The sequence below is a fragment of the Podarcis raffonei genome, chromosome 13 (assembly GCF_027172205.1).
Source record: "Podarcis raffonei isolate rPodRaf1 chromosome 13, rPodRaf1.pri, whole genome shotgun sequence".
NCBI classification, from domain to species: Eukaryota; Metazoa; Chordata; class Lepidosauria; order Squamata; family Lacertidae; genus Podarcis; species Podarcis raffonei.
Genome location: NC_070614.1, coordinates 46,589,810 through 46,612,457, shown reverse-complemented (window position 1 = coordinate 46,612,457; position 22,648 = coordinate 46,589,810). Strand labels below are relative to the sequence as shown.

Genomic DNA, 22,648 nt, shown 5'->3' with positions numbered 1-22,648 from the left:
CCCCAGAAAAGGCAGGATTTATGAGTGACTTTTTAGGGTAGGTAAAGGCATGTTGGGTGGGTGGCAGGTTTACCATTCCATTCCAAATTGCTAAGGATTTCTGCCATATATATATATATATATATATATATATATATATATATATATTTGGTGGGGGTTGTAAAAGAAATAAGTTGAAAGGGGAGAGAGGAAATTTTTAGCCACCACTCTGCTTTCTGGGTGCTGCTGCACTCAGGTCCTACATACAGCTTTCCTGTAGGCATATAACAGGTTGTAGGTTGCCTTGATATTGCCAGTTGGAAGATGGGATCTGTATCTTTGTACCAAAGGAAAGGGCCATCAACCTACTACAAACATTGCTGCCACTAATTCACCACCCTACAGCCTCCCTAATTTGCCAGCCACTTTGTAAAAAAAGACCACACGTGTTCAGATTTCCTCCTCTTATGTTAGTCTTTGAAGGCTTTATTGACCTTCTCAATCCATAGACTATAAATAAAATGGTTCAGAAATGGTGTAAACGCTCCTGTAAGGACTGCAACTCCCTTCTGGACATCAGAAGATCATCACTGGCTGGGCAAGGAGTACATGAATATTGCACTGCCATAAAACATGGATGTGGCTCTGCCATGAGAAGCACAGGTTGGAAACGTCTTTTGCTGACCTTTTATGGAGTACATGTGCAAGATGGTGGCAATGATGTAGACATCAGATACACCCGTGACAGACAAGGAGATGACTAACACCAGTCCAGACAGAATGCCCTCCAGAACCAGAAGGACCTGCACCTGATTTCAAGGAAGTTTTATCATTGGACCATAGTCGCAGAAAAGATGGTCTATGACATTATCACCAGAAAAAGACAACCAAGTCAGCAAAAGCGTGGGAGCAAATTTGTTAAGGAAAGCGTCAACATTGTTCACATTACATTGTTGTTAAATGTGTGTTGTTGAAGGCTTTCAAAACAACTAATAACATATAAATGGGGGGGGGTCCTTTTCAAAACTTTCAGTTCTCAAAATTTTGGAAAATGCTGTTCTCCAGCCAAGTAGTGGGTGCAAATGTGCATATACTGGGATAAAAAGTCCATAAAAATGCACACATTGGTGACAATAACATGTCAAAGTTCATTATATTATGATAAATTGCTTTAAAAAAACATGTAGATTAGGAAGAAATGTGCACATTAGGAGATTTTTTTTCATGAACACTTGCTGATTGGCCAAAATTTTGTACCAGTTAACTATTTAATCATATAGCTTGGCACTGATACTACCCTAGATATCTCTCTCTCAAACAAAGGAATAATTGATGTGTTTGCCCATAATGAAAATAAGAAAACTCTGAATACCTTTATAAAGCAAAGCAGTATAATATGCTATAATATGCCTTACCTTCGTATGATGCAGCTATCAGCACCAGATTTATAATATAGAGTTCCTGTGTCACTTAAATCTTATCATGGCTGGGTGTCTTCCATCATCCTCTCCATAGAATACTAGTGAGACAAGCTTTATTTAAAGGTCCCTTGGGAGGAGGATGTTCATTCTTAAGTGGAACAAAGCTGAGTTAATTTGCATAGATTAGCCTTCTCCAACCCATGCTCTCCACATGTTTGGACCACAGCTCCCAGCAGCCACTGTCAGATTCAGAGGGTCCCAAATTCAATCTCCAGGTTAGGAGCTGATGATTATTCCGCTCTTTCCCAGGCCTATATGAAGTTGGTAGCATTTGAACCCAGGACTTTCCGCATGCAAATAAAATGCTCTACCACTCAGCCACATTCCACTGCCCCCCACAGTGGAATATGTTGTACCCATAACTAAGGACAGGAGGCAGCTGGCCAAGTGCTGGAAGTCCCCAACTGTTATATATATAGAAGATGGCAAAATGTATCTTTGGATCTCTGTACATCAGTGGTGGTTAACTTTGGTAGGACCACAGGTTAGCTACCCTTGCTCTGTCTATAGACATCACCCCTCTCCTTTGCCTGTTTAAGTGACGGTCTGCAGTGATTAAAATGGGTCCATTTTCCACATACCTTCCTCCCAAAGAAATGCTTTGCAGACATTTAATTTATTTAAATGAGCTGTACACTCCCTTACAGTGGAGTTTACAGTTTTATGGTGAGTGTTTCAGTCTCCTGAAATAGCTGTTTGCCAGTTCTTCATGCTTGCAGTGGCCTGACCGCCATCAATGGATGCTAACTTTTCCTTGTAGCCCATCTCTCCTCTCATTCCTTGAATGCTTTCCAAAAGTACTTTATAAGTATCTAAATGTGCTCTCACCCAGATATGGCTAGCTGGTATCACTGAGAGCAAAAGTAGAGAACTGAGGGTGCCGACAAGTGGTGTTTAATTTTAATTTTACTTTTCTCCAGAATACTGAAAAGGTTGTCATAAAAGTGATTTTGTCAAAGTGGAAAGTATTTGTTCATTTCTAAAGAGAGCTGCTTTTTTTCAGAAATGAATACAAATGACAACAGTTTTGCAAAGGAGTGCTGATTTAAAAGGTATATTATTTTACATTGATGTTTAAGTTAGAGGACTTAGTTTATTAAAAAAACCACCCATCCCAGTATTCATAGACTATCTAAAAGTACTGCAGGAAACTTGCTATATAATAAACTTTAAACTTTATTATATATTTTCCTAAGCTGAAAGTCTACTCATTAACTTCTTAATAATAGTAGTAGTGGTATCTATGCTGAAATACCTCTATGAATCAAGGTGTGCTTCTTATTCATTTTCTGGGTGGTAATTAATTCTCTAGGGATATGAATACAAGGAACAAATTTATTAAACTGTGACAGAATAATTTCTGACCTCCAGCAACCTTAGTTGATTCTAGCAGATCAGAGTCCCTTACAGCCACCCAGATTTGACTGGTTGGGATAACTGAGGGCAATTGTGAGGAACTGAGAGTGTGGGCAAGTGGTGGGAATTTAAACAAAAAAAAGATTTTTTTTTGCACAGTTAAAGTTGCCATAAGAGTGATTTTGACAGAGCTGGAAGTGGTTGTGGAATGCCATGAGTAGTTTCACCTCAACTCTAAACATGACATTCTACCTGTCAGAAGGAGGACCTTTTTCAAAAGCATGTTGATTTTAAATATACAGTATGTCTTTTTACACTGATTAAATTACACTTTTACACAGGACTTTTAAAAATCTAGTTTTCATAGGCCTTTTCATAGAGCATTGCTAGAAACTTGGCAGATAATTAATTTCAAAACTTTTTTAAACAGCTGATTAGTTCCCAAGCTCCAGTCTACTTATTAACTTCTTAAAAATTAAACCACCTAAGTTGAGAAGCCTCCAAGGATCAAAACTTGCCTCTCACTTTTGGGTAATTAATTCTCTAGGGAATGATGGCTAGGAACAAACTTCTTAAACTTTTTTTAAAATAATGATGATGATGATGTTGACCTCTAGTAACCTTGGTTGATACCAGGAAATCAGAAAACAAGTGAATGAATACCAGATCTCCTTCTCATAGACCAGCATGTAGACAGTGGTGAAGTGGTCAGTTCTAAAGCGCAGGAACCTATCAGGACAGTCCCCTCCCCCAACACGGGAGTCCACAAAAGTGGGCAGGTGTGGACTATATACATCAGTGGTAGCCAAAACGGTGCCCTCCACATGAAGTTGGATTGTTGATACTGCTGTCCCTGACCAATAGCTATACATGCTGAGGCTGATGGGATTTGTAGTCCAACAACTTCTGAGGGGCATCTTAATGGTAATCCATGATCTGCATACAGGCACATACACATGAGGCAAAGGACACAGAATATATTATCCAATGTATCTGAAGGTGCGTCTCCACCCCCATCGTTCTACCCGGACACTGAGGTCCAGCACCTAGGGCCTTCTGGCGGTTCCCTCACTGGGAACCAGGGAACCAGGCAGAGGGCCTTCTCGGTAGTGCCGCCCTCCCTGTGGAACGCCCTCCCACCAGATGTCAAAGAGAACAACAACTACCAGACTTTAGAAGACATCTGAAGGCAGCCCTGTTTAGGGAAGCTTTTAATGTTTGATGTATCACAGTATTTTAATATTTTTTTGGAAGCCGCCCAGAGTGGCTGGGGAAGCCCAGCCAGATGGGTGGGGTATAAATAATAATAAATTGTTGTTGTTGTTGTTGTTGTTGTTGTTGTTGTTGTCAGAAAGACTGCAATCCAATGCACGGTTTCCTGGAAAGGAGCCAGGAGTGGTTCATTCAATGGGGCAGATTGCAACAGTGAGATCACTGCCACATACCAGGAGGGAGGGCAGGTGATGATGGTGGGGCTGTGTGGCCCCACCATCAGGGTCAATACAGCTCTCCTGCCATTGCGCACATGCAGCCTCTACCTGACTGCCACCTTGCTCTTCCTCTTCTGGTAAATGACAGAAAGGCTATGCTATGCTCAGCTCCACCTTACCAGGTCAGATGTTTGAGGAGTTAGCTCCATAGGAATAGGCAGTGCTTACTTCTGACAGCTATGGTTCAATGGTTCTGAAATGAAGGGAAAGAGAGGTAAGCAACTAGGCTTTGGCCCAGCCATGCCACAGAGGCCCGTACTGTGTGCTTCCATTGGTTCTGGGCTCTGATATGACTCCTAGAAACATGCCAGTTGACCCAATAAAGCAGGAAGCTGTTTATTGGACAATAAACTAGTGTGATTTCCTCTTCCTTCAGACTTATAAGTATGTAATGGACTTTTCATTTTTCTTTGACATTTTTTGGACTAGGATCTGGGACATGAGGGCTCAAATCCTTGCTCAGTCTCGAGGCTCACTGGATGAAATTGAGCCATTCAAAATGTATCAGCTTTACCTACCTCAGAGAATGGTGGTATGGATAAAATACAGAAGGCAGAACTATATATGGCATTTTGGTTGGAGGACATGTGGGATAGCCATTAAAGCAAAAACAAAATAAAACAAATGGCTTTCGGAATTGTGCCAACTTGGAAATTGGACACACCACTGTTGCCATCCCAAAAGTGTTGTTCAACCTTCCAACTGGCAGGAAAACAATCTCGTATGCTGGATGTATAAGTCAATTGTTTTTCTATTTCTTCCTGGGAACCACAGATTTCTTCCTACTAACTGTGATGTCCTTTGACCGATATGTGACCATCTGCAATCCCCTAAGATACACCACCAACATGAACGAGATGTTCTGCACACTTTTGGTGCTGTTCTCTTGGATTGGGTCGCTTGCTGTGATTTTGGCCCCAACTATGCTATTCCTTCAATTTCCTTTTTGTGACTCAAACATCATTGACCATTTCTTCTGTGACAGCAAACCATTACTCCATCTTCTCTGTGGTGACACACATTTTCTGGAGCTCTCCGCCTTTATTCTTTCAGTGTTTACACTACTGCGGACTTTACCTATCACTGTTGTGTCCTATGTGAATATAATCTCAACTGTTCTCCACATCCCAACTGCTGCAAGGAGGCAGAAGGCCTTTTCCACTGTGCTTCCCACATCACTGTTGTCACTGTCACCTATGGAAGCTGCATCTCTATGTACATCATACTATCAGGGTGATAGGCATAATTTCAACAAAGTAGTGTCATTTCTTAACTCTGTGTTGTGTCCTCTTATGACCCCTTTGTGTACAGCCTGAGGAACAGGCAAGTTAAAGATGCTTTTAAAGGTGCTTTTTGACTGCAGACATTTATTTAATAAAGGACAAATTAACTGGTGTAATTCAAAAGAAAGAGAGGAGAGATAAGTGTGAACCAACTCAAATAGGCCCATGATACTTCTTGGGGCATGTCAAAAGCTGGAACAAATAGTTTTTTAAAAGGAAAAAGGGGAAAAGAAAACCTTCCTTGGTTCGCAAAACCTCTCTTTATACCTTTTAGGCCAAATAATCCAAATCCTTGTTCAATTCAGGAAGTCCAGAGCAAGAGCATCTGAACCAACTCATGATGGGTGGCTTTCACAACACCTGTTTCCTTACCAAATTTGCAAATGAGAAGAGCTATGTTCAAAACCATCAGCTTTGGGGTTGGTGGCAGGGAACAAGCACATCATTTGGCATTGGCAGGTGTTACTTTCCTCAATCTCAAATTATGGAATTGCATGAAAAACCATCTCAACTACAGGATGCTGGCAAAGCCTAATTCAAAGTAGAACTTGTGCTATAGAAGATAATATATAATACATCTTCCAGAACAGTATGCAGTATATGGATATGTTTGTCTGTTTAATGAAATTAAATTAAATAATACATTTATTTAACAGAATTAAAGAACAATAATAGTAATGATCAGTGTTTTCTTGTTCCTAAAAATGTTTAGGGGTACTCTTGTTTTGACTCAAGAAAATCACCATTTTATAGTTCAAATTGGGAAAAATAAATACAGCAAATGGACAAAAGTACAGTGGTACCTCAGGTTAAGTACTTAATTTGTTCTGGAGATCTGTTCTTAACTTGAAACTGTTCTTAACCTGAAGTTAGACTCAGAATTGCATTCCATGTAATCACTTTGCTCATAAGTCAACAAATACAGTCCATCTTTCTCTCTGGCAGAAAGATACAACTGTCCATCTTTGAAGATCTTGCAGCTCTCAGCATCATAGGACAGTTTCAGTCCTTTCTTCGCAATCTGCGAAACACTCAGCAGATTGAACTTCAATTCAGGAACCAAGTAAACATTGTGTATAGTCAGGTTCAGACTCTTAAGATACACAGTTCCTATCCCAGTCGCTTCCAGCTCCTGACCGTTGGCTTGTTTCACAGCGAAGCTTTGCTTCTTAAACGTTGAAAAGAGTCCTCTGTGTGGGGACATATGAACAGTACAGCCCGTATCGATTATAAACGAGTTTCCAACATCTGGCGTGGTTCCTTTCGCCATCAAAGCCTTTGCAGGTTTCACCGAAGACTTGGTATGACCTTTGCCCGCTGCTTCAGGCTTTGCTGAGCGGCCCTTAGCTCCTTTTGGCTGGCGTGGCTTCTTGCAGTTCCGCTGAAGATGCCCAGCCTGTCCACAATTGTAATATCGGACAACGTTCAAAGCTACAGCATTCTCTCCAGTAGCAACATCAGTGGGGGAATTCGAACTCCGTTCCTCCCTCCCCCTGTCCTTTAATTCCAGTGCAGCAAACCGGTCGTGTTCATCCAGAACCACGGCACTCAGGGGAGGTGGACAAGGTAAGCCTTCCCCTTTTTTGGCATCCATTCTGAATCCAAGTCTCTGCTCTTACTCTCGAGCCAGTAAAATCCAAAAGTCTCTTCTGGGTGTTTACTGCCTCTCTGGCAGGCAAACTGCAAGCTGTCTCAAAGTCAAAACAACTTTGAGTTCCCAGGCTCTCACTGAGCCAGCCCCACGTGTCAGTAACTTTCGACTGTACTGACTGTCGTTGCCTAGCAACTGTGCATACCTTTCTTCAGACAGGAAATCTTATCAGCCACAGGTATTTCTGGTATGCAAGCCTTTGCTCTCAGAGCTGTTTTTCCAAACGCAGCTCCTGTGAACCAGAGAATGAATCAATCTGCGTTCACACTTTCAGCCCGAAATTCAGCATACCTTTTGGGGCTCCGTTGCTTGGAAAACACCCCCTCTCGGTGTCCAGCCGTCTGTTCAGCTTCTGGCTGCAATGCAGACGTTATCTTCTTTCCTTGGTGCAGAGGATGGCACACGATCCATCAACCTCTCACCTCTCATGCTGATTCCCATGGATCAGATAACCACCGGCGTTTGCTACCAGTTGTCGGAATTCAAGCCTTAGTCAGAGGAATTGGCCACTCTCCAGGTGCCCGGCTTGGATTCCTTGTTGACCTCCCCCATCAGCGACTCCTGGCAAGACAAGGCGAGATCTCTATCGGCGATTCTTCTCAACGTGAGAAGAACACAACCACTCCCCCTCTCCTGCCATTCCCAGGGAGGGGAGAGAGACAGACAGAAATATATTTACATGCCTTTATTTCTGTCTTTCCAGCAGCACAGAGAAAACGTGTCTGCACTCTCTTAACATCAACAGCAGAGAGAGACTTACTCCTCCCATGTACTTCCAGTACAGGGTCATGTGACACTCAGAGCTAACATCCGGTGCTCAGTGCACAGAAAAGACTGTCCCTTTGTTCCCACGGTACAGTCCCACAACAGCAACATCCTGTTTGGCTTTCCAGCCATCTGGAGCACTCAGCCAGCATTGCTCCTTTTTCGTAACATCGCGTAACCTTGTGTCCCCCTAGAAAAAAGAACTGGTAATGATGATGTTTCAAGATGGAGTGTAACACTAATTTTTCCTAGGCAGAGCTTCTGCAAAGATGGATACTTCTGAAGAATAATACAATGCCCATTTCTTTTCACAGTTCCTTTTCAGATGGTGCCTGGTCCCTTAGCAATGGTTTTGAGTTGCCCAAACAAATTTTTCAAGGCCTCCTGAACCTGTTTGTTTCTCAAGCTGTAGATGAAAGGGTTGAGCAAAGGGGACACAACAGTATTGAGGACGGCCACCATTTTGCCAAACTCCACTTTGCTGCTCTGTGTTGGTTTGATATAAAGGAAGATGCAGCTCCCGTAGGTGATGGACACCACAATGAAGTGAGAGGCACAAGTGGAAAAGGCCTTCTGTCTCCCTGTGGCAGTGGGGAAATGTAAGATGGTTTGGATTATCTTGACATATGACATTACTGTAATTGTCAAGCTTCCCAGCACAGAAAGCACAGCAGTGATGAACCCAAAGAATTCCAAAAGTGATGTGTCCCCACAAACGAGTTTGATCAACGGTGTATTGTCACAGAAGAAGTGGTCAAGGACGTTGGACTTGCATATTGGAAACTGTAGGAAAAGCACCCATGGACCAATGATCAGGAGAAAACTGCCAACCCAACAAAACACAACCAGCGTGATGCATAAGTAATGGTTCATGATGGCTGGATATCGCAAGGGATTGCAGATGGCTACATATCGATCGTAGGACATGACAGCTAAGAGGAAGAACTCGGTAGTTCCCAGTTGGAAATATAAGAAGGACTGTATCATGCAACCAATGTAAGTGATGTTTTTATTGCCGGTTGAAAGATGGACCAAGGTTTGGGGAATTATTGCTGTGGTGAAGCCAATTTCTAAGAAAGAGAAATTCTGGAGGAAGAAATACATAGGAGTGTGTAGCCGGTGATCTATTTGAGCAACCGTGATAATCACAGCATTGCCTAGGATGGCCAGAAGGTAGGAAAAGAGAAGGGTGGTGAATAACAGGAGCTGCAGTTTCCGGATGTCGGTGAAGCCCAGAAGGATAAACTCACTGACTGTTGTTTGGTTGTACTTCATGCCTTCTTTAGAACTGGAGATGGGGTGGGAGAAGAAAGTGATGGACAGAAATAAAGAACATTGAAATAAATAAATAATGTTGTGAACCACCCTGTGGTCTTTGGATGAATGGCGTGATAAATATAAGCAAACACATAAATGAATAAATGTTCATAATCATTTTAGTCACTACAGAGCTGTCGACAATTGCATGTGCAACCCCCAAGTTAAAATATGCCAATCGAAATTACTTAATGGTGTTGATGTTGAGGATTGAGTTCAATCAAGATAACCATTATCTCTACTGCTGGGCTATGGCCCCTACAAAACATGAGGAAAACACACAAAGTAGGAAAATTGATGCCGACCTTTACTATATTTAGACAGACAGACGGATGGACGGACAGACAAACAGACACACACACACACGCACACGCACGGACACACACATAGGGCTAGAAGAGTAAAGCATAAGAAAGGCAGAGGGGGATGGAAGAGGAGAAATGGAGAAATCTAAGCCTGTGTGTGCTTTTTATCTTGGTGGATAGCTATAAAATTCTAAGCTACTGAAAATCTTTTCTCTGCATCCTCGCAGTAACTCTAAAGTGTGTTGCCTTTGGAAAAGAACCAGCATGGTGCAGTGTTTAGTGTGTTGGACTAGGGCCTGGGAAGCTTGAGTTCAAATCCTGACACAGTCATGAACCTTGGCCTAATCAACTTCTCAGGTTTGTTGTGATAAAGAATGGGAACGAGAGAACCATGTGCACCATTTTAAGCTCTTTGCTGGAACTGTGAAGTCAGACTGTCAAGGTTCCAAATGGCATTCCCGCTATCATGGAAAACTGCAGAAACATTACAATGTGCATTGTATATCCAGATAATTGTGGGTAGAAAGATAGGGGGTCCATTTTAAATTAAGATGGCTGGTGGACCTAAGGTCTTCCAGAAATTGTTGGACTTCAGCTCCCACCAGCCCCAGCCAGCATGGCCAATGGTCAAGCAGTGTGGGAGTTGAAGTCCAAAAGGATCTGCAGAGCCACAGCCTCCCCATTCCTGACAAAGGATATGAGCCACCTCTCCTTCCTAAAGCTTACCTTGCAAATTATTTCATGCCTTCCATATTGTGGCTGCGCCAACTGCAGGACCGTGGACAACATTTGTGAATGATTAGCCCCCTAATATCTCCTTTCTTGTTTATATTTGAAAGCTGTATAGAAATATTGACGAACGGAGATCTAGTTTTGTCAGATTTGTGGCTCATTATAGGTTCCCACAACATTATAGGTTCCCAGAAGATCTATGTATTCTGAGTAACAGATGACTAATTTAATCCTCTCTTGTTTTGATTCTACGGACTCCGTACTTGAAATGGGGGAGTGAAATAAAGAGGCCATGTTGCATCTAGGGCAGGGCATGGTGAGCCTAAACCCAGGAGGGCAAGGTTCATATCCCCAGAGAACTCAGAAACTTTCCTTGGGCCAGGTACTCTCTCTCAGCTTAACATCCTTCACTGTTGTGAAGATAAAATGGGGGCAGGAACCATTCATGGAATGATGAGATAAGAATGTAAGAATTAAATAGCAATGCTATAAAATTCATAACTGAGGTCTAAGTGATATACTTTTAATAATAATAAAAATCAGGGTCAACATTGTTAATATTTTAAAAATATTAAAATGCTTGCATCATAACGTGATGATGATGATTCAGCTCACAACTATGGAGGGAATGGAAGGTGTTTAACCATTTCCTTCCCAGCTATTTACCCAAATCTCTCTCCAGCCCCTTTCTTTGACTCAAATGGGAGCTTTCTTCTAAATGCTAATAGAGACTGGCGGGTGTGGGAGAGTATTTTCATAGAATCATAGAATCATGGAATGGACCCTGAGTCATTGTGACCAAAGCCAGAAGGGAAGGGTTAGCACCCCACACCCCTGTATCCTATAGTCCCCAACCTGATGTCTCCCTGACCTGTGGCTACTATTTCTTTTTTAAATGATTCCTGTAAACCTAGAGAGATACATTTAACTTCACATTTTGGATGACCTGTGTTGGTTTCTGAAATATACTTGGAGTCCTGTAGTGATTTCATGCTCTTTATTGCAGCTTGTAAAACAGTGATTGAATTGCCCCCCAAACCTAAGGCTTTTATATACATTATTTACACAACGAGTCCCGTCTGATTGGCTGATTCTGCTTCCCTTCTGGAGCCTGATTGGTCTTTTCCTGCAGACCAATCAGTTGTTGCATTCTACGATCTTATCAGCCTAATAGGCTGGTTAACTTCCACCTGGAGCCTGATTGGTCTTTTCCTGCAAGCCAATCAGTTGTTGCATTCTAGGATCCTATTTGCCTATTGTTCTAGGATCCAAGCTTAGTACATAACAGTTTCTAAATAGCCCTTGAGAGACACCTATTGTCTGTAGCTAAGGTCTGAAAGTGAGTGTTGTGGCAGTGGACATAAATGAAAGCAGAGGAGGATGCTTTTGTGGCAGTTGAAGTGTGGAGGTGTCAATGAGTTGGCCATGCCCTTTTTGCAAGATAGGTCATTCCATTACCCCTCCCATCACATATCCACCACTATCACCCTCAACTGTGAGTTAGCAGCATTTCATGGCTACGGAGCATGCTCACTGTACTTTTGGCTCTCTGGGCAACGAAAGTGAATGAGAAGGACTTTACTTGAGACTTGGGTTCCCCTGACCTTAGGTATGCAGCTGGGAACTTTTAGGACTCGGTAATAATCATTCCCAGGTAACTTCATATAAACTCTGTCTCAATGACAGCACATTCTGTAGAAAGAATGAAGACACAACACTAAGTCATGGTAAGATTAGGGGGCCAATGAACCAACACTTTATTTCTTTATTATCTTGATTTGGCCGCTAGCTACATAAGAAAATTCAGAGGATATAATAATTTTTGTCTGTGACTTTCTAATTCTTTGGAGTCTTTGGTGCTGGAGTAGGAGAAGATACAGTTTTTTGCGAATTTCCCCTTCTATTGGCACCACTTTCCATACTGCTCTGACCCCACCCCAGCAACACCTTTTGTTCCAGGTTGGCTTGCTCTAGGTTGCAGCCCTGGATGCAGATTTGGCCTACAAGGCCTCAAACCAGGTTTTTTTATATATAAATAATAATAATAAATTTTTATTTGTATCCCACCCTCCCCGGCCAAAGCTGGGCTCAGAGCGGTTAACAACAAGTAAAAATAGTACAGTGTACATAAAATCACACAGTCAATTAATTAAAATACATTCATTCTAAAATGAGTTCAGAATCAAATTAATGGCAGCCATTGGGTTAGAGTTCTATGAGGATTAGATAAAGGAGAGAGGGGGATAGACTGTGCCTTGGCCAAAGGCCTGGCGGTACAGCTCTGTCTTGCAGGCCCTGCAGAAAGATGTCAAGTCCGGCAGGGCCCTAGTCTCTTGTGACAGAGCATTCCACCAGATATGGGCCACGGCCGAAAAAGCCCTGGCTCTGGTCGAGGCCAGCCTAACCTCCCTGTGGCCTGGGATCTCCAAGATGTTTTTATTTGAAGACTGAAAGGTCCTCTGTGGGACATACCAGGAGAGGTGGTCCCGAAGCTACGAGGGTCCCGAAGCTACGAGGGTCAGGCAAAGTTCATCAAAACTCAGTTCTGGCACCTCTCAGGTGGGCACCATGGCCATTATAAGAGAGCAAGAGAGAGGTTCATGGTGAGTTCTGGGCCCATTTTGTGGTATATCCGAAGCGTTATTAGGAAGTTTTCAACAACACACATTTAACAACAATGCAATGTGAAGAATGTTGACGCTTTCCTTAACAACTTTGCTCCCACGCTTTTGCTGATTTGGTTGTCCTTCTGTGGCGATAATGTCATAGACCATTTTTTCTGCAACTATGCTCCAATGATAAAAGTTCCTTGAAATCAGGTGCAGCTTCGGATATACCACAAAATGTTTCATGAGCCTATTTTAGTCAGTTCACGTTTCCCCTTCCTCCCGTTGTTTCAAACTCCAAGAACTTAAAAACATGTTTTCAGTCAAAAGCATATTTCAAAGCATATTTCACCTGCTCATCGGCTGGGTGAGGACTGCAGGGCCTGCTCCATCCCAGGGCCTTTTCCAACTGGCCCAGGGGTGTGGCCCAGGCCCTCTCTCCCAGCTATAAAGGGACTCCTGCTGCGGTGAGGCCTCGGACCATCGGCTGGGTGAGGACTGCAGGGCCTGCTCCCTTCCAGGGCCTTTCCCAACTGGCCCAGGGGGCGTGGCCCAGGCCCTCTCTCCCAGCTATAAAGGGACTCCTGCTGCGGTGAGGCCTCGGACCATCGGCTGGGTGAGGACTGCAGGGCCTGCTCCCTTCCAGGGCCTTTCCCAACTGGCCCAGGGGGCGTGGCCCAGGCCCTCTCTCCCAGCTATAAAGGGACTCCTGCTGCGGTGAGGCCTCGGACCATCGGCTGGGTGAGGACTGCAGGGCCTGCTCCCTTCCAGGGCCTTTTCCAATTGGCACAGGGGGCGTAGCCCAGGCCCTCTCTCCCAGCTATAAAGGGACTCCTGCTGCGGTGAGGCCTCGGACCATCGGCTGGGTGAGGACTGCAGGGCCTGCTCCCTTCCAGGGCCTTTTCCAATTGGCCCAGGGGTGTGGCCCAGGCCCTCTCTCCCTGCTATAAAGGGACTCCTGCTGCGGTGAGGCCTCGGACCATCGGCTGGGTGAGGACTGCAGGGCCTGCTCCCTTCCAGGGCCTTTTCCAATTGGCCCAGGGGGCGTGGCCCACGCCCTCTCTCCCAGCTATAAAGGGACTCCTGCTGCGGTGAGGCCTCGGACCATCGGCTGGGTGAGGACTGCAGGGCCTGCTCCATTCCAGGGCCTTTTCCAACTGGCCCAGGGGGCGTGGCCCAGGCCCTTATTTGGAACAAACTTTTTGGGAAGGGTGGGAAGTGTTCTGCCATTGCTTCCCTGTTCCAGGTGGTTAATGTGCTTTAAAATGTCCTCAAGCAGTCAGTGGCAATTTAAATTTTTAATTTCTTTTTTTCCTTTTTTCCTTTGTTGGGGGTGGGTGGGATGGATATTTGGTTGGGGATTAATTTTAGTATAATTGTTCTGTTCCTTTTTTTGTTGTTGTTTTATTGGTTCTGTATAGTTTGTGTTTTGTTTTTAAGGGGCGGGATCAGGGCTGCCTGGGAGTGGGGCCCCAGCCAACACAATGGCTGGGACAAGTTCCACAGGGGGGGAAGCACTGGGACATCCGATCTCGGTGATCATGGGCAGGAGGCGGAGTTACGCTAAGACCAGACCATGTCATTACCGAGGAGGCAGGTTTAGTCATTGTTTGAAGACTATCCCTGCCTCCGGGTCTGGCCTTGACCAGATGGATACTGGAATCAACCGGGGAAACCTACATGACCTGAAGGTGTTGCTGTGTAATGCCAGGTCAATGATGAATAAAACCACTGCCATCCACGACCTGATTGTGGATGGAGGATTTGACCTGGCATGTGTGACAGAGACCTGGTTGGAGGAAGCAGATGGGCCTGTCCTTGCCGCTGCTTGCCCACCAGGTTTCTCTTACGCACAGCAACCCAGGTCATGTGGGTGGGTGGGGGGTTGCAGTGATTTTTAGGAAGTCACTAGCTTGCACCAGGCGTCCTACTGGGAAGATCCAGTTTTCTGAGTGCATGTTCTGGAAGTTGGGCAATAGGGGCAGTACAGGATTCCTTTTGGTGTACCAACCTCCCCGCTGCACCAAGGATTCCCTGTCTGAGCTGCTTCAGGTCGTGGCGGATTTTCTCCTGGAGACACCTAGTTTGGTTGTCCTAGGGGATTTTAACATCCATGCCGGCACGACCTTACAAGGGGCTGCTCGGGACTTCGTGAAAAGCATGGCCTCCATGGGGCTGTCCCTGAATAAGTTTGGCCCAACTCATAGTCATGGACATGCCTTAGACCTGGTGTTCACCTCTAGTGACATGGGTGATCTGACACTAAGTAAAAGTGAAACAAAAGAAGTGCCATGGTCAGATCACTTCCTGGTGCAACTGGACTTCTCCGCGACCCTTCCCCTCTGCAGGGAGGTGGGACCAATTCGGATGGTCTGCCCCCGCCACTTAATGGATCCAAATGGTTTCCAGAGAGTGGTAGGGGATGCTTTATCCCATGTTGATGGCCTTTCAGCTGATTCCCTGGTGGCCCGCTGGAATGCGGAGTTAACCAGGGCTATCGACTGTCTGGCTCCGAAGTGCCCTCTCCGATTGCATGGAGCCCGGACAGGCCCATGGTTTTCTTCAGAGCTGAGGGCGATGAAACAATCGCTGAGACGGCTAGAGTGTCGGTGGCAAAAAATTCACTCCGAATCTGACCGGACACAGGTTAGAGCTCAACGTCGAGCCTACCAAGTGGCGATAGCGACGGCGAAGAAGACTTTCTTCACCGCCTCTATTGCATCTGCAGAAAATAGTAGCAGGAGACTCTTTCAGGTGGTTCACAATTTAATGGAACCACCTTTACCACCGGGGCCTTGTAAAGTCTCCAAGATCTCCTGCAACGATTTTGCAAAGTTTTTTGCAGATAAAATCACTCATATTCGGAAGGAGCTAGACACCACCGTTGGAGCAGGGCTGGGGCGGGAGAGTGCTAGAGCTCTGTCTGGTCAAGTTGCATGGAATCAATTTCAATCCGTTACCCCCGAGGATGTGGACAGGCTGCTTGGACGCGTGAAACCAACCACCTGTCTCCTTGATCCTTGCCCATCCTGGCTAATAAAAGCAAGCCAGGAAGGGCTGGGCGATGGGCTCTGCGGGGTGGTGAATGCTTCCCTCTGTGAGGGAACATTCCCAGATCCGCTGAAAGAGGCGGTCATTAAACCGCTTCTTAAAAAACCATATTTAGACCCGGCCAGTATGGCCAACTATCACCCAGTCTCAAATCTTCCATTCTTGGGCAAGGTGATTGAGCGTGTGGTTGCTGAACAACTCCAGGCATGCCTGGAGGATGTGGACCATTTGGATCCCTTCCAATCGGGATTCAGGCCTCATCATGGGACTTCCGGGGTGGCGCCAGCGGCAATGGCGGACTCCCTCTGAATTGGAGGGACCAGCTCCGCGCGAAACGGGTCGTTACCGCTAAGGCGAAGCGGGGACCCTTTAAAAAATCACAGGCGGATGAAGCCTGTGACCATGGGACTCGGCGGGCACCTTTAGTGCCCCCCCAACCCAGAAAGGAACCCATTAACGGGCTCCGAAGCGAAGAGGGGGGAGTGGCGTGGTGCTGTGAGTCAACTGCTTTTTCCGTGGAGTGAAGCCGCATAGCCATTGCCGGAGAGCACTGCCTTTTTCCTGGGACAATTTGGCATCTAAAGAATCACCCGTGAGTACTTAAACCTTGAACAACTGGACTTTAAAGAAGGATCGGCCAGTAGAGAGGAATTGGACTCAAAATTTATTTCAATTTGGTACTGAAACGGGAAGATCTAAACAGGAAGTCAGCCTTCCGTTTCTTTGTAGTCAGAATAAAGCAAAGAAAATGTAAACTAGAGCTTAGAAAATTACTTTTAAAGGATTGGCTTTCATCATTTAAAATCATGGAACCCCCCTTCGGTAGCAGGAGAAGAAGGGGGATCTCTTTTTGGACTGTTTAAACCTGCAGAAGTGAGTTTAAAGTAAAGTAACTTTCCACCGTCCTGATCCTGGAGCGGAGTGTCAGGACCGACGTTTGAAGCTCATTGACCAGAGACAAATGTTTTTGACAGATAGCTAAAAGAAAAGTAATATAGTGATTCCATTGTTTCCTTTCGCATTTCAAAGGAACAAATATTGACAGAATATCTTAAAAAAGAAACTTTGTTGCTATTGTTCTTAAAAGAAAGAATAAACAGAAGTTTTCCCCCTAGAGGGAGACTGTGAAACTGTAACCAATTTCAGGAGCTTGCAGCTGCTACAGATTACAATCGTGGGAAAGGACTTGTGACCTTGTAGGACAATGTTTTCAGAAGCTCTGTTGGGTGCTTTCTGTAAAATAAATGCCCTATTGGATCAGTTAAGCCAGAAGACGGATCTGATGACTAATGCGGCCAGAAATTTTGAACAGGCAGTAGGAAACTACATCGAGCCTACCCAGGAACTAAAACAGGAGTGTGCTATGACAGCACAGATGAGAGAAGAGGATGCTGCTGAATCCTGGGTGCCAGAAATGGAGGGAGTTGCGGCCCTGCAGGAATATGAGCCTTTGGATTTGATAAATGAATTTGGAAAAAACCAGATTTGGAAAGATAAAGTTTGGTTTGGTTTGGAAATGGGGGGTTGGATTGACCCTCCCATGCAGGGATGTTTGGACTTTCTGAGTCTGGTAATGGGCCGTCAGATGTTGGGAGTTGTGGGGGCTCTTAATTTTGGAGGGAATCTGAAACAGGTGTTTAAATATTACATGGAGTTTAGTCTGGACTATGGAAATGGGGCTGATCTGCTGAAAAGGGTCAAAAACATTACTAAGATGGAGTTCCCACGAGTGAAAGGAAAATATGAAGAAGAGTCGCGGAAGGGACATGGAAGAGACTTGAGGGCCTCGGATATAAGGATACCAGGTTAATGCGCTAGATTAATGGGACAAAAAGGACTGACAAAATCCGGGACCAGGAGGAAGGGACGCTGGATGAAGATTGGATTTGTTTTACTTTTTTTTTTGTATCATTAGAACTGTTTTAAAATAATTGATGAATGTTAGAAAAATGTTGAAACGGAACTACTTGGTTCTAGTAAGAATGTTTAAAGAATTAGGTTAATGATATGGTTATGAGAAGTTGGTAAAAAGAAGATTTGAGTTTTAAGTTTTAAGGTTTGCTATAAGACAAGATGACAATATTTAGCAATAAGGTTAAAAAGAATATGTAAAAATGGACTGATAATTAGATTAAAATATAAAGTTATAATATGTTAAGATATAGAATTAAGATAAAAACAAAGAGGGAAAGGATTTGCTGAATTAACTATGTGAATTGGAATACAAAAAAGGGAGGTGTGAGGAGGTCAGGAAACAAGTAATTGAAATATAAGATACGAAAAGATTGATCTGTTTTTAATTGTTTTTTAATTCTTCATGTATTTTGTATTTTTCTTTGCATTTGTGTATCTTTTTTCTTTTTCTTTTTCTTTTCTTATTCTGTAATTCTTTTTTGTCTGTAAAATTTCAATAAATATCTTTTTAAAAAAAGAAAAAGAAACTGCCTTGGTCGCGCTGGTTGATGATCTCCGGCGAGCTAGGGACAAAGGTGAGAGTTGTTTCCTAGTTCTGCTGGATCTCTCAGCGGCCTTTGATACAATCGACCATAACATCCTTCTGGACCGTCTAGAGGGGCTGGGAGCTGGGGGCACTGTTATACAGTGGTTTCGCTCCTTCCTCCTGGGCCGTGTTCAGAAAGTGTGGGGGGATGAGTGTTCAGACCCCTGGGCCCTCACTTGTGGGGTGCCTCAGGGTTCCGTCCTCTCCCCCATGCTTTTTAACATCTATATGAAGCCGCTGGGAGAGATCATCAGGGGGTTTGGACTGGGTGTCCATCAATATGCAGATGATACCCAGCTCTACCTCTCTTTCAAATCAGAACCAGTGAAGGCGGTGAAGGTCCTGTGTGAGTGCCTGGAGGCGGTTGGAGGATGGATGGCGGCTAATGGATTGAGGTTGAATCCTGACAAGACAGAAGTACTGTTTTTGGGGGACAGGGGGCGGGCTGGTGTGGAGGACTCCCTGGTCCTGAATAGGGTAACTGTGCCCCTGAAGGACCAGGTGCGCAGCCTGGGAGTCATTTTGGACTCACAGCTGTCCATGGAAGTGCAGGTCAATTCTGTGTCCAGGGCAGCTGTCTACCAACTCCACCTGGTACGCAGGCTGAGACCCTACCTGCCCACGGACTGTCTCGCCAGAGTGGTGCATGCTCTGGTTATCTCCCACTTGGACTACTGCAATGCGCTCTACGTGGGGCTACCTTTGAAGGTGACTCGGAAACTACAACTAATCCAGAATGTGGCAGCTAGACTGGTGACTGGGGGCGGCCGCCGAGACCACATAACACTGGTCTTGAAAGACCTACATTGGCTCCCAGTACTTTTCCGAGCACAATTCAAAGTGCTGGTGTTGACCTTTAAAGCCCTAAACGGCCTCGGCCCAGTATACCTGAAGGAGCGTCTCCACCCCCATCATTCTGCCCGGACGCTGAGGTCCAGCGCCGAGGGCCTTCTCGGTAGTGGCGCCTGCCCTGTGGAACGCCCTCCCATCAGATGTCAAAGCGATAAATAACTACCTGACATTCAGAAGACATCTTAAGGCAGCCCTGTTCAGGGAAGTTTTTAATCTGTGATATTTTAGTGTATTTTTGGTTTCTATGGAAGCCGCCCAGAGTGGCTGGGGAAACCCAGCCAGATGGGCGGGGTACAAATAATAAATTATTATTATTATTATTATTACTTGTTCCACAAAGCTGTACACAGAAGTGGTAATAAGAGGACAAACCACATTGTTGAGAATGGCCACAGCCTTATTGAATGGCTGTACTGCTCTGGTTTCATGTACATAGAGATGCAGCTTCCATCGGAGCAAAGTGTTGTGGTGAATGTTTCCTACCATGAATGGCCACATATGTTCCAGGTTGGCTTGCTCTAGATTTCCAGCCCTGGATGCAGATTTGGCCTAAAAGGCCTCAAACCAGGTTTTACTATATATAAATAATATGAATAAATTTTTATTTGTATCCCACCCCCACCCCACCCCGGCCAAAGCTGGGCTCAGAGCAGCTAACAACAAGTAAAAATAGTACAGTGTACATAAAATCACAGTCAATTAATTAAAATACATTCTTAAATGAGTTCAGAATCAAATTAATGGCAACCATTGGGTTAGAGTTCTATGCAGATTACAGAAGGAGAGAGGGAGTTAGACTGTGCCTTGGCCAAAGGCCTGGCGGTACAGCTCCGTCTTGCAGGCCCTGCAGAAAGATGTCAAGTCTCTTGTGACAGAGCATTCCACCAGATATGGGCCACGGCCGAAAAAGCCCTGGCTCTGGTTGATGCCAGCCTAACCTCCCTGTGGTCAGGGATCTCCAAGATGTTTTTATTTGATGACTGAAAGGTCCTCTGTGGGACATACCAGGAGAGGTGGTCCCGTAGGTATGAGGGTCCTTGTCAGCCAAAGTTCATCAAAACTCTGGCACCTCTCAGGTGGGCACCATTGCCAATATAAGAGAGCAAGGGAGAGGTTCATGGTGAGTTCTGGCATCTCTTTTTATAGAAAAATAACACTGCCTAAAACTATGATTCTATAATTTTCTGACTATGAAATAAGAATCTGGTTATAATTCAGAGGTTTTCCACACCAATGAAGGCTTTTGTTTTAATGAGAAAACTATTTATTAGGGCTTCTGAAACTCCATAAGAAGTATCATGGGTCTATTTTAACCAGTTCATAACTCCCCCTTCCTTCTATCATTTCAAACTGCTTGCGTTTCTCTGCATTTTATTAAATCCATGCTTGCAGGCAAAAGCATTTTTCAAAGAATCTTGGACCTGCCTGTTCCTCAGGCTGTATACAAAGGGGGTCATTAGAGGACAAACCACATTGTTAAGAATGGCCACAACTTTGTTGAAGTTTTGCCCACCATCCCGCTCAGGTATGATGTACATAGAGATGCAGCTTCCATAGGCAACAGTGACAATGGTGACGTGGGAAGCACAGGTGGAAAAGGCCTTCTGCCTCCCTGCAGCACTTGGGATGTGGAGAACAGTTGAGATTATATTCACATAGGACACAACGGTGATAGTGAAAGTCCCCAGTACTGTAAACACCGAAATAATAAAGTCGGAGAGCTCCAAGAAATGTGTGTCACCACAGAGAAGATGGAGTAATGCTTTGCTGTCGCAGAAGAAATGGTCAATGATGTTGGAGCCACAAACAGGAAATTGAACATATAGCAGAGTTTGAGCCAAAATCACAGCAAGCGACCCAATCCAAGAGAACAGCACCAAAAGTGTGCAGAACTTCTCATTCATGATGGTGGTGTATCTTAGGGGGTTGCAGATGGCCATATATCGGTCAAAGGACATCACAGTCAGCAGGAAGAAATCTGTGGTGCCCAGGAAGAAATAGAAAAAGTATTGACTTATACATCCAGCATACGAGATTGTTTTCCTGCCAGATGCAAGGTTGAACAACGCCTTTGGGATGGCAGCAGTGGTGTATCCAATCTCCAAGATGGCATAATTCCGGAGGAAGAAATACATGGGTGTCCTGAGGCGGAAATCCATGAGAGTGATGGTGATAATGATCATGTTTCCCGTTACAGCCATCAGGTACATGATTAAGAAAAGGACAAAGAGAAATATCTCTAGTTTGCCATTCTCAGTGAATCCCAGCAGTAGAAATTCATTGATCTTTGTTTGGTTCTCCATAAAGTCTTGACTTGCCTTGAGTTATCTGCTGGCAAAAGATGAGTATAGATAAGTAGCATTATTATCATTATCATTATGAAGTTAAGCCAAGCCTGCCTGGATCAGACCACAGAATCATATAGTTCAGCCTCCTGTTTCCTACATTGACTCAGAATCGGATTCATAGAATCACAGAGTTGAAAGGGACCACAAGGGTCATCTAGTCAAAACACCTGCAATGCAAAAATCTTTTTGCCCAGTGTGGGACTTGAACCCAAGACCCTAAGATTAAGAGTCTCATGCTCTAAATAATCTAAATAAATAATCTGGAGCTAAATAATCTGTGGAAATTCACACAACTGGATTCAACCTGCCATACCTGCAAAGGTAGAGGGAAAATGTCCATTTACAAGTGTCATTTTTATCCAAAGCACACATGCAAAGAGTCAAGCACACATGCAAACACTGAACTGATCACTTGCAAAGTCCTTGTCTGACAACATATCTGAAAAGAAATTAATTGGGACCACCAATATTTATTGGTAATTAACATTCACACAAATGGTTAGTACTTCCACTTAATGAAGACTTAATAACTGTGCTTGTAAGATAGTGTGTGAGGAAGACAGTGAATTTGCACATCACCATGATCGGTCCTAACTTAGGCTGAGTGAGGCAGTTACCTTATGGAACAGAAGCTGAATGGTATCAGTGCAATGTTGAGGATAGAGTTGTGGATACCACAAGCCCTGCCATATTTTCCTTCAGCTAAAGTTTGGCAGAGGGCTTCACTGTTTCACCAGTGTTGATGTAAGAGTCAGCTGCCACAGTATAGGCAGTTTCTGTACCTGGAGGGAAGATGACATCATGCCCTTTGCCACATGCTCCGTAATACCTCATCTCACCATGTCCATTGTATTGTGACTGCCTCTGCCCGGAAAGAGAGTCTGACTTCACTGTGACAATGGTTGGATTACCAAAATCACAATATGAGCCAA

General features: G+C 44.4%; 2 protein-coding genes and 1 pseudogene across 2 annotated transcripts; 1 reads left to right on the top strand and 2 right to left on the bottom strand.

The window, feature by feature from the left end:
* The first annotated feature begins 4,341 nt into the window (after window positions 1-4,341).
* LOC128399114 (olfactory receptor 6C75-like) lies at window positions 4,342-5,543 on the top strand (annotated as a pseudogene).
* A 2,783-nt stretch (window positions 5,544-8,326) lies between these two features.
* On the bottom strand, window positions 8,327-9,280 carry LOC128399113 (olfactory receptor 49-like). The gene has a single exon (XM_053360375.1). The coding sequence runs from the start codon at window positions 9,278-9,280 to the stop codon at window positions 8,327-8,329; it is 954 nt and encodes a 317-aa protein (XP_053216350.1).
* Window positions 9,281-18,202: 8,922 nt separating this feature from the next.
* Window positions 18,203-21,671, bottom strand: LOC128399974 (olfactory receptor 6C75-like; the record flags this gene model as incomplete). The annotated part of the gene is made up of 2 exons (XM_053361873.1): window positions 20,769-21,671; window positions 18,203-18,223 (listed from the first exon to the last, which is right to left on the bottom strand). Coding segments are annotated over exons 1-2 (924 nt in total), but the record flags the coding sequence as incomplete, so codon positions are not given.
* Window positions 21,672-22,648: the final 977 nt, after the last annotated feature.

What these genes read in the sequence shown, in the direction of transcription:
- LOC128399113 (XM_053360375.1), bottom strand. Translation starts at nt 9,280, where the DNA reads ATGAAGTACAACCAAACAACAGTCAGTGAGTTTATCCTTCTGGGCTTC.